Genomic DNA, 18,822 nt, shown 5'->3' on the forward strand with positions numbered 1-18,822 from the left:
GATGCCCTCGGAAGTGATCCCTCTTAGGTCCAGGCAACACCAGGCACATAGCCTTGAGAAGTGCTACTTAGCCTGAGGTACTCTTTCAGAACCTCTGGGCCCCAGCTCATCCTTGTGATCCTCCACTTGCCTGACTAATGTGAGGTGCAAGCTGAGGCCATTGTGGACTCAAATGCCCCCGTTATTTCATGGACCTTTCCATTTTTGGCTCATCATCGCATCCCCTTTGCACTAAGGTGACCCTTATATTGGTGGAGGCCAGAGATGGTTACCGCTTGGCCATGGGGCCAGTCACCCAAGAGATACTACCCCTTATGCTTCCAGACCCAGCACCACCAAGAGGTATTCTGCTTTAATGTAGTGTCATCACCACATTTCCCCCTCATGTTGGGCATATCCTGCTAGGTCAGCCACCATCTCAACATTTGCCAATCATATCGACCTCTCAGCTTCCAATCTGCAGCATGCCATCACAGAGACCAACCCCAGCTGGCAAGGATGTAAATGGAAACCCCACTTCCAGTACCCTCCCAACTCCTGTCAAAATATATGGAATTTATGGATGTGTTCATGGTCAAAAAAGCAGATTAGTTCCCTCCCCATTGGCTCTATAATTGCACCACTGATTGAAACATGGAACCCCTACATGTAGATTGGTCACTCTTTGTCAGAATCTGAATTAACCACTCTGCAGGACTTCCTGAGCAGGAACCTGCAGTGGGGGTTTATATGCCTGTTCACATCCCCCATCACTGTTCCAGTTCACTTTGTCAAAACAAAGTATGGCAAACTGTACCTCTACTAGCAGGCAGTATAAAAGTTCACTATCAAAAGTTCACTATCTTATACTAGCAGGCAATATAAAAGTTCACTATCAAAAACTGCTACCCCTTGACTCTGATCCCTGAGCTGTTAGAATGGGTCTGTGGTTTGCCCATTTACACCAAACTTGATCTCTGCAAAGCATACAACCTGGTCAGATTTAATGAGGAGATGAATGGAAAGCACTGTTTTGCACCTGTTGTGACTGATATGAATATCTGGGCATGCCCTTTGGACTCTGTAATGTGCCTGTGGTATTCCAGCATTTCATGAACAACAGCTTCCTTGTCCTATTGGACCAATGTGTCATAGTATTTACATTGCCTGTCAACTTGGATTCCTGCTTGGGGAGTCCTGCCTGCCTGTCTTACCTCAAGTCTGCCTGTGCTCAAATAGTCCCCATCTGCTTCAAAAGCAACCTGAACACCCTCTATGTGAGGCCAATTAATCTTGATTATTAGCGTAGCAATACTTTCAGTTCTTTTGCACTCCAACTAAGAAATTAAGTGAGCATATGTCAATTCAGATTATAAATCAAACTTTCATATATCTTTGTAGTTAGTAACTGGTATAAAGGATTTGCCTTGATTTAATTTTAATTGCAAAGTCTTGAAAGCACATTATACTGTAGATTAACAAATGCTTAACCATGACATAAAGAACAAAGTCTGTCTCTGGTGAAGACAAATGTTTCAATTTCTTGCTTATGCCTTAGTCAGTTTGTGCTGGAAGGTTCTAGTTCTTGTTTTCATAAGCTCTTTAAAGGCTTAATGGACAAACAGTTGCCACATTCCAAAGTTAGCACTGAATTTTCAGTTTCAATTCAAAGTAAAATGTAAGATTCAAAAGGATGAAAATTGTTTCTTCTCTGCATGCTCCTATGACGTACTTACCACTATGTATTTGGTAGATTTAACTCTCAGCCAAAGCTGGAGACTTATATTTGTTTTTCATTTGTATAAGACTATCACAATCCTTTTGTCAATCATATGTAAACTTTAATTTCTTAGGGTATAGGGTCAAACCACATAATGAAAATCCAGGCATGTGATTTGACATGAAAAAGCAACCGGTGTGGGGGGGGGGCAGCCCCAGTAAGAGGAGGCAGTACAAAATAGGTAGCTGTTTTTTGTTTGTTTGTTTGTTTGTTTTTGTTCTACTAAAGATTAAAGCAACCAGGGCAGGTCAATTTTGATTGGAGAAAAGAAGCTACAGGAATGAGTTAACACCCATTTTCTAGTGTTATATTCCCAATCAATATTGGGGGCATCCTATGAGTGTTTTGGGGGACCAGTTTCCATTCATGGTAGTCCAACACCACATGTGGTTTGGCCCTAATAAGAATGTTTCACTGGGTTTCCCCCCCTAAATTATGTGCAAATACAAATAGAAATGCATGAAAATCAGCAGAGATTCTTTATTTGTAGTAGCCAGTTTAGTGTAGTGGTTAAGAGCGGTGGGACTAATCTGGAGAACTGGGTTTGATTCCCCCACTCCTCTGCTTGAAGCCAGCTGGGTGACCTTGGGTCAGTCATAGCTCTTCCAGAGCTCTCTTATCCCCACCCACCTCACAGGGTTATTGTTGTGGGGATAATAATAACATACATTTTAAACTGCTCTGAATGGGCGTTGTCTTGAAGGATGGTATATAAATTGAATGTTGTTGTTAGTATTACTGTTTCTGTGCCCATATCCTTTCACATATATATCCCTCACACCTATCACACATACACCACTCGTACCACCTATTCACATTTTTGTATATAGAAAATTCATCTTAGCAGTCTTCCATATTTACACTCCATGTACACATACAGCCTAATTTGTACATTTTCTCTTTACTACTTCCATCTTCTGCTCATTCTGTTCCTAGATCCTTTTGCAGTGACAATTTAATTCTTTAGAAGTCAAGATGTTTGTGCGCATTACATAACAAGAGAATCAATAGCAGAAGGAATCTCAAAGACTGATGCCCACATTTACCTAAGGGTTTCTTCCCATTTCATGTCTCTCTGGAGATAAATTAGCAAAACTACCGGTAGAAAGGGTGTGACTATTCTTTCAATTAATCTCCCATCCCTCTTTCTAATTGATGGTGAACTCTCCAAAATGGCATTTTTACTGCTGTTCAGAATAAGCACAATGAAGTTAACACGAAGTTTTGTTTAAAGTGAAATAACATGCAAACAAATGTATGTGCATTTGAACCATTTTTAATATAACTTATAGAAAAGGAAGCAAGCTATAGAAGATGGAAGACAGGAAGCTGAAAATACTATAAAAGAAGGGAATGACATTCTTAATGAGGCTAATGACCTTGCAAATGGAATCAATTTAGCTGTAGAGGTAAGTTTAATAAAATTGGTGCCGTGTCACAACAAGACAGATTTTCATAAAATTGAAATAGGGAAAATAAGAGTAAATTGATCTAATATTTGTGGAAACTACATTATTTGTTTTGCAAACTATAGATTGAATCCAAAGAACCATGAACAAAATGAATTAATAACAGCTGATATCGCTCTCTTCTTCTGCATGCAACCTTCTGTAGCCTCACTATGACTTGTAGTGCTGGGGCAGGGAAGGGTACGACATTAAGTGGAGATTAGCAGAAATTTTACACACATGCCCCTCTTGTGCTGCCTCTTGTTCTGTCCATGTAAGATAATTTGTTACTTATATTTCTGTGATTTGGAATTTTAATGGGTTTTAATTGATGTAAGTCATTTCAAGTCCTGCTGATCAGGAGAAAATATTTTATTTTTAATACATGTTTTTTATTTATTTACAAAATTTATACCTTTCCTTTCTGCCCTCATCAGGGCCACCAAGGAAGCTAACAGATTAAAAATCTACATAGTAAAAACACATCTTAAAAACCATTAAAACCAAACAAAAATACATCTTTCAAACAACTAAAACTATACAATAAAATAAAATACATGTACATGAAATGGCAATTAAATTAGAGCAGGAAGGAAGGATCACTGAGAAAACACCAGACAAAACAAAACAAAAAAGTCTTCAAACGCTGGTGGAAGTTGGCAACAGAAGTCTCTCTGAGGGGAGAGTTCCAGAGCTTTGGTGCCACAATGGTTATCTTCCAGCCCTCTCCTGTGTTGCCACCTGCCTAATCTCAAAAGGTGGGAGCACTTAACAGGGCCTTAGAGGATAACCGTAGTGTCCAGGTAGGTTCATAAGGAAGGAGATAGGATTATTTGTATAAAAGAGAAGAGTGGTCATCCTATTTCTGTGAAATTTCTGCTTGTAAAATTTAGGATGAAGACAAAGAGTCTGGTAAAAGTGGGCACATATTTCCATTCAGGGACATTTATTTTTCAGGTTAGAAAATGTGCATTCACACCTCTTTCACCACAGAGTACTATAGAAATAAGTTTAGGGTAAACAAAGAAAAAACTCTTTTGTACTATTTTACTTCCATGTATGTCCCTTTTTATTCTGTGGTCCGTTTGCTTGTACAGCTGAGTCATAGGCTACTGTTATGACCAGAGAGACAGAGAGTGTAAAAAAAAAATCATCACCATTTGAATTAAAAAATGTAAGTTATTTCTTGGTGATCTCTTCTTCACACTGATGGACTTTGTGTAGAGCAATAAGTTAGCAACTTACATGTGAAAATCCAATCCTCTCCTCTCGGTTGATGCGACAGCGTATGTTCAAGGGGAAGGCATTATACCCTCCTTCTTAGTTTCGTTTTGTTCACTGCAGCAACATTAGGGAACATTCCCTGCCTCTACGGTTATGGGTTCTGAATTTCCAGCTTTGGAATCAACCCCTCCTGCTGTCTCTCTTTCTGCCCTCATGGTGTCAGTAGCCCTGTTCACATTATAGTGAATGCATATAAAATCTCTCTAGAGTGTACAATGTACACATGATTGTTTGTATGTATGTTGAGTAATTCTTATGTTACAACCAGTGCATGTACAGATGAATGTGTGATACAAATCCTACATTTATCTGTACTGTTTCGTCTGTAAAGTAAAATGCATTGGCTCTTTCTTACAAACAGACCTCTTCACTGGAGGTCTCCCATCCAATTACTAACCAAGGTCAGCCCTGCTCAGCTTTTGAAATCTGACAAGATTGGGCTTGCCTGGGCTATCCAGGTCAGGGCAAGTGGTAATGTACCACAATGCATATAAGTACTTGGTAAACTGGTTGTATTTTTATATCAATCAGCCAAGAGATAAGGAACATTGTAATATACTGTATATGATTAAATAGTTGTCATAGCCACCCAAACAGGCTTATCTAGCAGTTACAAACATACCAATCAAATTACCATATGGTGAATGGTTATGTGTATCTATCCATCATTATTGTATAACCTGGAGCTAACCTATGTGAAAATATTTCAAAAACAGCATTCCCTTCCTGCCTTATGTACAAAAGCAGTTTCATACATTGTGGAAGTGGATTAATTCAAGGCAACGCATAGAAATTGGTTCTTAGACTATGTATACATTTTTTACTGGCTTTTGTATGTTGATACAGCAACAGCATGTGCATTTCTAGTCAATATCCTCCTGTCATGACATACTACTTTTCTTCATGGCTTTCAAAGGATATAAAACTAAAATTGTGATTTTACTTGAATGACACATTTCTGTATGAATAGAATCACTCAATATTTTCTCTAACGACTCATTAAGATTTTATTAGTTCATGTTGTACAGCTGAAGGAGCCTGATGCCATTGCATCTATCTGCTTCTGAAGGCAAGCAGGTGTCAGCTTGACCAGCACCTGGACAAGAGCCTCAATGAGAATCAAAACCCTGAATTTACTGGAGAATAATGAACAGATAATTGTAATGCCATGAAAAAAAAACCAGACAGAAAGTTTGTATTCATTTGCCTAAAGCTTTTGTTTTGTGGTTCTCAGTATGTGGATGATGTTCGGGACAAAATAAGTCCATTATCTGATGAGCTAAAGGATAAAATAGACGATCTGTCCCAAGACATCAAAGACAGGAGACTTCCAGAAAAAGTATTGGAGGCAGAGAATCATGCAGCACAGCTGAATGATTCATCTTCAATACTGGATGGGTATGTCAACCATGAGTTTCTAATTTTTTAATGTGAAATAGAATATTCTATAACATTCTCTTAATGATAAAAGCTTGTTTAATATTCCATTCTGGAACAATGAAAGGCTGTGGTGGATCAAACTAATGACCCATATAGGTGATCATTCGATTCCATGCAGAGCCAACCAGATTCCCCTTGAAGGACCACATGGGAAGCTCAGAACCCAAGCCTCCCCCATTGTTGTTTTCCAGTATTGGTAGTCAGCGGGCTGCTTTCTTTAAGCTTGTAGGCTCTATTTAGTCATTTATGACTAATAGCCATTGATAGACCTGTCCTCTTTAAAATAAGGAATTTCAGACTTGGTTATGGTATCATTATGGTCTTTTCCAAGATGAAGTAAAAATTGCCTAGTCATTACTAAATACAAGACCCAGGCTGCTATATTCAGCCTTCTCTTCAGTTTCATGGCGAGCAGCTAAAAATGAAAGGGATAAGATTAAGTTATTCTGAAAATTCTGGCACCTAGGACTATCAGAGGCTTAAATGTGTCATTGATTATATCATTTCATAAGTGATCTTTGCTTTGGACTCTAACAGTACAATTCACTTATTTGTGTGGACTGGCTTTAGACAGTGCATGCAAGTTTATCTTTTCTGTTAAGAAACGAGTTAGAGGCTATACAGCTTGAAGAATGTGTTCTTTATTTGTTGTTGTTGTTGTTTCACTTTCCCCTGTACTTTCAATAGTTGTGATGACTTTTATGCCAACAGGATCCTCGATGAAGCAAAAAATCTCTCATTCAATGCCACAGTTGCTTTTAAGGCCTACAGTAACATCAAGGATTATATTGATAAAGCTGATGGAATTGCCAAAGAAGCTAAAGCCCGTGCCAATGAAGCTATACGACTGGTAAGAAAAAATGAAAATTTCTCAGGGGAACATAAAAATACAATCCCAGCAGTCAAAGTCTGACATACTCTTTCTGGATCTGCAAGTAAATTTGCATCAGGCCCCATTTACATTGTCCATTTCCACACACCCTTAAAGGGATGGCCCACTCATGGAATGCTGGCAGCTTTTCCCCAGGAATTCAGACGTCTCCATTTGCAAAAAGTTTGCAGGCCGTTTGGCTTCTGTTTTTTCGGTGCCTTTTCCGGGAATGCATTTTCCATGGTCACAAAAAAGGCACTGAAAAAACTGAAGCCAAAAGGCCTGCAAACATTTTGCAAATGGAGATGTCGCCACTGTGAGTGGGCTGTCCCTTTAAGGGCATGTGGAAACGGCCATTATCTAGAAAAGCATGGGTTCTGTAGAATCTGTGGTTGTTTTGATGCTTCTCTGAATAACATCTGCATTCAAATAATTAGGACAGGCTACATAGTTTTGTACCATACTGGTGACATCTCTCTATCTAATAAGAAATGTGACACTAGTATAGTATATAATTATTTAGTTTTTCTTAAATGGGTGGGTGAAGGATGCCCCATACCAGCTGAGGAACAATCATGGAGAAGCTGACAACAACAACCAAGTTTTTTTTGTGGTGGTTCTCACTGGTACTAAGTACCAGACCCCTTTTTGGGGGTGTTATGGCTTGGGGGGTTCTCTCTGATCCTTAGTTCCCCAGTAACATGCCATCACCCCAACTGGAACAGGCTTTATTCTTTGTCAGCCATTGGAGAGAGCTGGTTAGCCTCTGACTGTGCATGAAGTCCTGGTAGATGACCAGGCAACAGGCACGTGAATGAGAACTGACACAGCTTTGCCCCCTGCTCCAGTCCAAACAAGGAGACAGACACAAGGCTTGGAACTAAGGGCTAATTTATTAAACACAACATCAACAATTAACTGCGGCAAAGGCATACTAGCAGTACAGGTCAAGCCATGGGATCAACCCTGGACCTCTGCCTTGACCAGACAGGTCAAGGCAACCCTGCCTTGACCTGTCTGGGCGAGCCCCACTGCCTCAGATTTGGTCCATTCTAGGAATGGCTTCGACCCGGCTGGCCAGGAAAATGGTTCCCCCCTTTCAAGCTCCTAAAGCCTCAGCCATACAGCATGAGGGAAGGACTTGCCCTGGGGTTCCCTGGAGGTGGTCTGCCCAGGTGGGCACCAGGTGGGCACCCCTCCTGGCAACATGGCTGCTGGGAGGGGGCTGTATTATCTTAACAAGAAAAGTCTTTACTGAGCTACTAAAGACTACAGAATATAAAGAGATTGCAAGGTAGAGGAAATAAAGTTTGCACCAAGGTTTTGCAGCTACCAGGAAAAAAAAGAAAAGCAGTTGCCATTGTCTAACAGTAAGTGTTACCCCAGCATATATTCTTCTGCTGCTTGAGATGGGTGCCCAATGCCTAGGAAAGGAAAGAAAGCCTGGCCTCCATGACCCTCTGTCCACTATCCTAGGATTCAGCTTTTTGTACGCTTTCTTCCTGAGATGGGGGCGGGGGGGGGGAGAGTTCCTTCCTCTAAACTCAGCCTCCTCCCTAGCTGGCCATGGCTAGATGTATCACTTGTGGGCCTTGACTCACAGATCTCTGTTTTTTATGACAGAGCCAAAAGGCTAGAACAACAGAGTTATTTACCACAAGCTGTCAGTTTCTCCAAACATCCTAAGAGATGTTTGGAAGAAAGCAAATGGCACTTCAGTTGCCCTCTCTCTTCCTAGCTCTCTAAGCTAACTCAGAGCTTGATTATGAAAAGGTAAATCAGAGGCTAATTTGATATTAAAAAGGCCCTAGGCCTAAACATAACAGGGTGGATCTCTTAAGGCCTGAAGGGGGAATTGGTGGAAATCAGTGCAGCCACATATATGAGTACTGGTACCTTTTTTTAACAAATTGACTACACCTATCTAGATACTGTGTTTACCAGGCCATGAACTGGAAAATGTTTAAGAAATTAGGCAAATGATAAATGCAATAAATAAACGGATTAGAAAGATTATCTGTTTGTGGTGTGAGAAACAAAGCAGACCATTAAGATAGCAGCTGTGGGACATCTGTCACAGTTACTGAAGGATTACACTGAAGGCCAACCAGCTCATAAATGCTGAGAAATGGGTGTATGTAAAGCTATTACAAGCACACTGCAACAATTTTACATTTGTATTACAGGCAAATACACTAGTGAAAGTTCTTATAACTACTGTTTCAGTAAACAAGAAAAATATATTCTATAAAAATATATTTTATAAAAGCAGTTTATAAACAGCAAGAAAGAAGTTTCAGATTACTATTCTTGTTTGTACACACGTGCAGGTTCATTTTGCTGTTACAGAGGTATAAAATGAAATAAAATAGCTGCTGAATCTATCTAGTGCACTTTTCCCCCACCATTCCTCCAAAGAGCACAGAATGGCATACATGATTCTTCCTTGCCAGATTTACCTTCATCACAAACCTGTGGGGTAGTTCAGGCTGAGAATTGGTGACTGGCTCAAGAACACCTAGCAAATTTCATGACACAGTAAAGAATTGACTCTGAATCTCCCAGATCCTAGTCTGACAGCCCTAATAACTACACCACACTGGTATATGTCTAATATTTCTATTATTAGTTTTTTATGCCACCAAAATGATACTTAAAGCACTGAATGAAAAAAGTACAGAACAATTAAAATTTAAAACAAAAATACAGTCATAAAAGCATACCTAAAAGCAGCAGCAGAAAAAAAGAAACTAAATCAAGGCTGCATTCATAGATCATTTGCAACTGGATTTTCCTGAGTGTTCAAAGTGATCTTGGAGGTGAATGACTGCTTTAGCTGGCCCCTTCCTCTCTCGCTTGGACCTAACTGCAGCGATCCATGCAACGGTCACCTCCAGGCTGGATTACTGTAACTTGCTCTACACAGGACTGCCCTTGAAACTGACCTGGAAATTACGACTTGTCCAGAATGCAGTGGCACAGGTACTTATGGGTACCCCAATGACAGCACACATTCAACCAGTGCTCCACCAGCTGCACTGGCTCCAGGTTGAGTACCAGATCTGTTTCAAAATTGTGGTACTAACCTTTAAGTCCCTTCACAGTCTAGGACCAATGTACCTGCAGGACTGCCTCTCCTGGTATGTCCCCTGAAGAGCGTTGCACTCAGGAGGTCAGAATTTACTGGTAGTCCCTGGGCCAAAAAATGTCCCGCTGTCTTCAACCAAAGCCAACATCCCCCTGGGGTCTGGTGATCTCCTGGAAGTACAAGAGATCTCCATACTACTGAGTTCAGTTCTTTAGGAGAAAATGGCTACTTTTGGAATGTGGGCTCTAAGGCACTATGCCCAAATAAAGTGTATCACCTCCCCAAACCCCACCATTCCCAGGATCCACCCCCAAATCTCCAGGAACTTCCCAACCCAGAATTGGCAACCCTATATGCAAACAAGTTATGAAAAATAAGAAGTTTATCAGGCTTGTGAGTTGCATTTTGCTTGAAACACTATAAGTGTTTACAAGTTGCATAAGTAGGAGAAATTTTGAAAGTTTAAAAATAGTCTGTAGATGCAATCATCTAAACACTTTTCTAAAAATCTATAATTATATTCTAATATTATCTTCTCATGCACATGTAATCTTAAAAAGAAGAGTTAGTTAGTGATTAATTACTTATTTGTTGCGAGCTATGGCCTAATGGCACAATAATGTTATGTTGTTATTGAGAGTATGTTTATAGCTAGCAATACTATCTGTTTTATGATATGAGTCAAATGTATTCTACCCAGATAAAAAGGGTCTCAAACTGCTTACTAGTGATGTTGTATTAATAAGGTTCTAAAATTTAATACAATTAATGTGCAGGGCCGGATCTAGGGTCCGGGGCAACCGTTGTCTGGCCTTGCGTGTGCGCACAGCACGCGTGCGCTCCCGACGCGGCGTGATGATGTCAATTTGGTGACATCATCACGCGGGCGCCGGAGGCAGCATGCGGGGCTGAGAAGCCGCCCGCGCCATTCTCTTCTCCGCAGGCTAATGGTGCAGGCGGCCTCGCAGCCCCCCGCGCTGCCTTTCACCTGCCCTGCAGGACAGGGGGTGGCCAGCTGCCCTTTGCCTGCCCTGCAGGACAGGGGGTGCACGGCAAGCCGGCCGCCCCCTGTCCTGCGGGGCAGGTGAAAGGCAGCGCGGGGGGCTGGGAGGCTGCCCATGCTGCCGCCTGCGCACTCTGGCAGCTGCGCACCCCTCCCTGGCGGCGCCGGGGGCAGACTACCCCCCCTGCCTCCCCCATCGATCCGGCCCTATTAATGTGCAGAACTTTTATGTCTTAACAAGCGGTTTTAACAGTAAAGTTGTACTGTTTTAATATTTCAATCTGGTAACAAACTCACATGATGTTAGTATGAAGACCCACATCCTGTCCACCCATAGTCACTCACAGGAGCTGCCATGCATTCCTGTGACTATGTGGAAATGCCCATTCCATGGCGGAAATAAATAGGAATGTCAGCTCATGCAAGTTATTTTAGCCCTTTTAAAATGTTCAGAGTATCTGTGCAGGGCAATTGGTACTTCAGCTTTTCTCAGAAGTAAGATGGAAATCAGAGATAAAATGATTCATGTAGCAATAAACTCCAGTTCACCTTAGTCATTAAAAGAGCTGTAACTGAAAGGGAAAATGTGATGTCATCCAACCCACACAAAACCTGCTTCAGCTATGAGCAACTGTATGATTGGAAGTGATACTTTCCCTATAGGCTTTTTTTCAAAATACAAGTCAAGCTTGTATTCATTCCTAAATGGATGAAGAATTGATGTCACCAATCTAACAAGTTATACTTTTGAGTATAAAAAAAATGTGGATAATTATAAACTACTACTATAAGCTACTACAAGTTGATCTAGAAAATTATACTAAATTTAGCTTAATTTATTTATCTACAGATTTTTACCAAGGTTTCTGCCATCATAGGGCCACCAAATTAGAAAAAATTGGAGTCTCATATTAAAAACCATCAAAATCAGTACACAAATATATCATTAAAACAATTTTAAAACAGAACTTAAAATGAATACAAAAAATAAAAACAACAGTTAAAACATTGAGAAGGAGGGGTCATTGAGGGGATGTCAAGAGAAATAAAAAATTATTCATACTGGCAGAAGATGGCCACAGAAGGGGACAAATGAATCTCCCTGCAGAAAGAGTTCCACACTCTTGGTGCCACTACTGAGAAGGTCCTCTCCCAGGTTAGTTAGAGTGGTTTAGAGCAGTTAGAGTGGTTTCATATTCTGGACTTTGGGTCATTTGTGGTTTGAGCATATAAAACCATAGTAATATCTCTTCAACCTGGACAAGAGTGACCATCTTGGAGTAAGACCAAACAACTATCACCTGACAGTTGAGATGAATAACTTTGGCCAATTTAATAAAAATATTTCTTAAACTTAAATAGTAAGAAAACACATTAATGTAACTAGTATCAAATTGACAAAACGATTTTTAACCATAGAACTCTAAATTTAGGTTTAGACTACTAATAACGTTTAAATGCTCTTGTTTACTTGTCTTTTCACTTAATTTGTTTTCTTTTTCTTTAAACATAATGTGTGACCCACAGGACTTTTGTTGTAAGGATTTTTTTAAAAAAACTATAACAAATGTCTCTGTAATGATTTATTTCACGTTTCATTTGTCTCTTATTTGTAACTAATGTGTTTTGAAACTACAATAAAGTTTCTAAATTTTAATGGTATTAGCTTACATATTATACCTGTTCTGCGCCAGCTGCACTGGCTCGCTGTGGAGTTCTGGGTCAGATTCAAGGTTCTAGTCTTGACTTTTAAGGCACTTAGCAGACAGGGACAACATACCTACAGAACTGCCTCTCGCCCTATATTCCCCGGAGGCTGCTCTGATCAGCAGACAAACAACTAAGGAGGTTCGCCTTGCCTCAACCATGGCCAAGGCTTTTTCAGTCCTGGCACATACCTGGTGGAACTCTCTATCTGTGGAGGCCTGGTGTCAATAAGATCTGTTATCCTTTCACCAGGCCTGCAAGACAGAGATGTTCCACCAGGCTTATGGGGGTTGAGGCAGATGAATATCCAACTGGCCCATCCCAGTGAGGGGGATAGGTGCCCAACCCTGCACTGATTGCATTTTAACCACCCTGCCCTGTGGTTTTTAAAGCAGTGAATGGATAACTGCCTCTTTGATTGAGGGAAAGTGTACAGAGTTAGTGACTTGATTATGATGGGCATCAAGGGCTTATTAATGTGATCCTTACATGATTTTGGCAGCCAGGATGGGTAGAATCCAGTGTGCAAGTGGTGGCCTTCACAGATGCCAGGATCATATCAATATCTATCATAGTACCTGGGACAAAATGATTCCTAAGCAGGGCATATGACGTATTAGACATTTTTTCTGCTTGGCCTATAATACAGCTGTCATCCAGATCAGAGCATATTTGTGTTATTTTTATCAACAAAAAACTTTGCAGTAGTATTACAACTAATTGTCTGCTCCTGGAATGGTAAAGATTTAGGATGTCAAGATGTCAAGAGACCTTAAAGAACTGGCATGGTCATGAACTAGCTGACACAATGGTATCACCACCGCTTCATAGGTCTTCCAATGGCTCTATAACATTCAATTCCAATTCATTTCAAGTTTTCTGCCAGCATTCTTCTAGACATCTTCTGGCTCTCTTTAGGTCACTCAGTTTTGCAGTAAACCAAAGTGCCTCAATGATGGGAGGTTTATTTATTAGTTATTTATTTAATAATTAATTAAATTCATTTATTTTATAAGCCAATAACATTTATTAATCAGCTTATTAAACCAAATACTTGAACACATGACATGTAACTTTCTACATGCCAAGCAAATGATCTAACATTTAGCCACTGTCTCCCCATCATCATCCCCACATGAATCAGTTCCAAACCCTGTGAAATGCAAACTCAACCACTCAAATTGCAAGTAGGTCTTCTGTTTTCTCAAGAAATAGGTTTGATATGATGGCATCTTTGAGAGAGGTCATTAAAGTTTCCAGCACATTGTTGTAGACTTCCCTTGCAGGGAGGTTTATGTATACATTGCTACTACTCTGTTTATTTTGTTTGATACGCCCACTGTTGTTGATTGTTGTTTAAACCCTCACTTATATAAGTATTGTACATGTATATGCACGTGCTACCAAACTGTTCATCAATAACAAAAATATATTTCATCTACATACATTTTATTCATATATTTAAAATATTTTTATATCACCTTTCCACCCAAATAGGGTGTCCAAGGCAGCAAACATCAAGATATTAATAACATTTAAAACATTAAAATAGCATTTAAAATGTATATATAAATATCTAATAATACAGTTAAAACATACAAAAATCAAACAAAAAAGAGTTTACTGGTGGCATGTCACACAAAACAAGAAAGTCTTCACCCACTGGTGAAAGACAATGAAAGCAGGAGACAGACAAATCTCCCAGGGGAGAGAATTCCAAAATTTCACTGCCACAACCAGGGAGGGCCTTTCTCAGGTTGCCTCTTCCAGCCACAGATGGCAGAGCACCCAAAGCAAGGCCACCAAAGATGACAGCAGTTGATGGAATAAGTCCATGTGAGAGAACATGGTCCTTATGGTATGCTGGCCCCAAACTGTATAGGACTTTCACGTTCAAAACTAGCACCTTGAATTGGGCCAGAAAGCAAATTGGGAGCAAGTATAGCTGGAACAAGAATGGAGTGACATAGAGCGGAACTACAAGTGACAAAAGGCACAGATTGGACACTTGTCAGCTTCCCTCAAGTTTTGATGGGAAATGTAGGCATCCTAGTTTTGCAGCTTGGCTCTCTGACTGCTGTCCAATGGACTTTTCAACTGTCACTTGTCCAACATTCTGCCAAGCTGCCTACATTTCCCATCAAAACTTGAGGGAAGCTGACAAGTGTCCAACCTGTGCCTTTTGTCACTTGTAGTTCTGCTCATAGTCCCTGAGACCCATTCCATTCAACTTTCTGGTTATAGCATTTCTTAGCAATTGAAGCTTCCAGACAGTCTTGAAGGGCAGCCTCCTTGATGAAATATATGATAGACTGTGTATTAAAATTCTTGTATGTGAGTACTCCATGTGTCTCTCTGTTCAGTCATCATTACTGTTCCACAAACATTTGACATTTTAATAGAAGTAATGTTATTCCTTTGATTTTATGCTGTAACTTACAACATCCTTTTCATACATTTATCACAGCTTGACTTACAAATTGCAACATGTTTGTAGCAGGTCTCATACATACTTTAGCAAGGCAATAGCTGTGTTCATATAGATGCTTAAGTATGTTATATAGACTTGTAAACTGTAGTAGAGAAAATAGATTGGAAATGTTCTGCTTCCTCGTTCAGTGTTAATTTCATTACATGCATTTAAAGCATTTTTTCCTGTTTCATGGCCATTGGCAGTTTGGGAGGCCTATGCTTTCATCTAAAGCTAAATACATCAGAAAAAAATAGTTGTGTTGTAAGAGAAGTATCACAGTGATGAAAGTATAATGAAAATACATTGATGATCATTCTAAATGTTCATGATTCTTTGGCTAAATTATAATGCTTTACTTTTTTAGGATTCTAAATGTATCAAACCTGCTGGTTAGCATACATACTAGTGAGACCACTTGTTATTGTGTTTTCCCTATAGGCATCTGGTCCAGAAGGATCATTAAAGGATGGTGCTAAGAGTGCTCTGCAAAAAAGCTTCAGGGTTCTTAATGATGCCAACAGGCAAGCAAATGATGTTAAAGGTATATATTTCACCTTTAAAAAACAACTGAGTTTTACTGAAAAGCAAGTAAGATTTGCAGTGACCTCCATGCTTAGACACCTCTATAGGAAAATACTTTGATTTACAATTTTATCTCTATATTAATCCAGGGATATTGACTTTAATTGTGTACCCATCTAAAGTGGCAGGCTCCGAGATGCAAGATTTAAATCCCACTTCAGTCGTGATGTTGAGTGTTTTTGAGGCAACTTGCTGTTTCCCATCTTTTGCTTCTCATCTGTAAAAACAACACAATAAAAATAATGACCTAAATGACCTACAGAGAGAATGTGAATGATAATAATAACTATCTCTCTCTATCCTTAGACTTAGGGACAGGGTAATTTATATGAGAATAAATAATGTGTTTAAAATCTCATGAACAGAAGGCAAAGGAAGATTATGAAATGGGGGGGGGAGGAGTTCAAAAGGAAGGAAAAGTGCCTCCTAGCTACTACATCACAATATCTTCATCTAATTTTATTCTAAAAAAAAAGTGTGCAGGTTGTTGAGACTTTGGGTTGCCAGTCCCCTGCTGCGTATATATCCCCTGCTCCCATCCTCCACCCCCTGCCCCTGTTTACCTGGCTGGCAGGGGAAAAGGTAGGAGAATGTGCTCCCAGGGTGTGCTCCTGGGGGATGGGGTGTGCTCCTGCACGTTGCAGTGGGCCAGTTTCGGCCTATTTGGGGCCACTAAATTGACCCACTGTGAAGTGCAGGGGCTCTCCAGGGCCCTACCAGAAGCACTCCACAGCAAATCGAATTGGGCCCATTTGGGGCCGAAATCGGCCCACTCCAAAGCACAGGAGCACTCCAAGGCCCATTGTACCACCCCAGCAGTGCTCTCATGCTCAGCAATAGGCTGATTTTGGTCCCAAACAGGCCCAATGCAGCCTGCAGTGGAGCACAGGACTACTGCCAGGAGGGCCCTGGAGAGCTTTGTGCTTCACAGTGGGCCTGTTTAGGCCCCAAAGGGGCCCAATTTGGCCCCAACGGGCCAAAACCAGCCCAGTGCAGAGCACAGTAGTGCTCCCAGGGGCGGCATGAGGCCCTGCATAATGGTGTCACTTCCAGGAAGTGACATCATCACACAGATTGGGAGCACACACATGCGAAGACATCTACAAAGGTGAGTGCTAGGTCTGCTGCCTCCTGCCCAGAGGGTGAAAGGACCTGGCAATACTATTGAGACTATCGCCAAGGAACATGCAGTGACTTGTAAAGGCAGCCACTGAAACTGGACCTTTTGTGGCAACACAAATGAATCTAACCCAAGGAGCTTGCATTATATTACAATAAGCACTTGTTAACATAATATTCAAATGTATATATGCTTCTAGTCTTCGTCAAAGATCACAGTGCTAAGTGAAACTTCTGCCTTTCTGAAGCAATCTGATCCAAGTGCAGAGAGGCTTCTTATAAACTTACACATTTGGTACTCATGTGTGGTCATGAAACTCTATTACAGGTTAATTGGAAGGTTATGAAGCTGATTTTTCTTTTTCATTAGAAAGTTCTGGCAGTGATGAAACTGCTTAGCTGAAACATAAAGCTTTAATGTTTTTCCCAGCGCTCAATTCCTGTACATATGGTAATATATTGTGACACATTTCACCCTCCCTGCAGGAGTCAGTTAAGAGTTCTGGTGTGAATAGAGATAAAGCAGAATTAGATGCTGAAATTAATTATTTTTATTTGGTTTGTAGCTTTTGCTTTAAGATTATTATATCATAGGTGCTATTAGCATAATCCGTTTTCCATGGCTTAGCATTTCTGGGCTAGACAGAGAACCTTGAGGTAAAAACACAGAGAAAAACCGCCTTAGAATTTCCCAAAACCCCTGTAGGAAACTAGAATTGAAAGACAAATGATAGGGACTCCATAAAGAGCTAGTAGGCAGAAATGATCATTAGCTAAGAATTTGTCTCTCTGCACTACAGGTAGTACATTAGTTAAAGTAATGAAAACCTGTAAACCACTCAAGTAATATATCCTCCAGGAAGCCAAGCCTGGGCTGTGACAGAGATAGGAATGTTTTCTTGCCACGTTATGACATCTACCTGATTTGTAGCCAATTACATAAGGTATAAAATGGCTGTTAATCAGGAAAATGCCATATATTACCACCAAAATTGCTGAAATAGTCCTTACAGAGCAAAACGACTGATGGCAGCTATTAAAATTGAGATTTACTCATTTTTTCTGTCTCTATGGGATTGGAAGGGGGAACTAGTGGGAGAAATAGATGCTACAGCTAGAATTTTGCACAAATCTGATTTTTAAGATCTTGACTGTGAATGAGTAAATGTTGCTTTCCTATAGCTGTAGTGTATTTCAAAATAAAAGCAAGATTCTTGGTTTTCCAGTATATAGCCATTTGTCTTGCATTAAAAATTACTTTTCAAAAGTTTATTGTATATGTAGATACTTTATTTTCCAGAGCTTTACTTTATTTGGGATGGCTCTGGTGCAGTATATGTAAAAAACCCTATGACATTTTATCCATGCCAAATTAGAACTAAACCAGATGTTTGTTTTTTTAGAATTGAGTCCAGAGTCCCCATTTTTGTTGTTCCACGTGGAGTATTCTGTGCACGCAGAGCAGCAAAAGAGGAAAATAACTCCCCCCATCAATACTGTCTCAAAGTGACTGGGGGCAGGAGCCCTCCCTCCCTCCAGAGTTCTGAGCCCAAATTGTCTATTTTTAAAAAATAGACAATCACTTATGGATATATAAGAAATCATTAACTTCTGGATGCATTTTGAAATCACCATCTGCACGCCTCTATTCAGAATCTATATTTTTGTCTGGATGAGATCGTCCCCCCCCCCTCTTAATTATCAGAAAATGTATGGCTAAAAGAAAATACAAACTTAAGAAGCGATGTGATTTTTTTATATAATTGGAATTGGTACGTAGTTACATTCCCCATATCATGTGGGTAATACATACAATGTAGAGACTCCTGATAACATTGGAATTGAGAGTCATATCGGAGAGACAGCAGTGGTTGGGGAGCAGGGAGCACTCTTGCTGAGCGTTGGGCCTTGGCCCTTTAAATGTTAAAGGGGCATTCTTTTCTACAGGGGTAGACTTGTTGTAAGGCAGGCACTCTCCTTTAGTCTCCCTCCCTGCCCCATTTTAATTCCATATGGGAACTGAGGAAGGGCATGCTTGTCTTTTCATT

At 40.3% G+C, this 18,822-nt stretch overlaps 1 protein-coding gene across 1 annotated transcript in view; it reads left to right on the forward strand.

Moving 5' to 3' along the window:
- Window positions 1-18,822, forward strand: part of LAMA2 (laminin subunit alpha 2) — a 703,642-nt gene that overhangs the window by 560,404 nt on the left and 124,416 nt on the right. The window contains exons 38-41 of the mRNA XM_054974995.1: window positions 3,052-3,168; window positions 5,726-5,889; window positions 6,643-6,781; window positions 15,512-15,614. Of these exons, the coding sequence (XP_054830970.1) occupies window positions 3,052-3,168; window positions 5,726-5,889; window positions 6,643-6,781; window positions 15,512-15,614 (523 nt within the window). The remainder of the gene's footprint in view (window positions 1-3,051; window positions 3,169-5,725; window positions 5,890-6,642; window positions 6,782-15,511; window positions 15,615-18,822) is intronic.

This window comes from Eublepharis macularius, chromosome 1 (genome assembly GCF_028583425.1).
Source record: "Eublepharis macularius isolate TG4126 chromosome 1, MPM_Emac_v1.0, whole genome shotgun sequence".
NCBI lineage: Eukaryota > Metazoa > Chordata > Lepidosauria > Squamata > Eublepharidae > Eublepharis > Eublepharis macularius.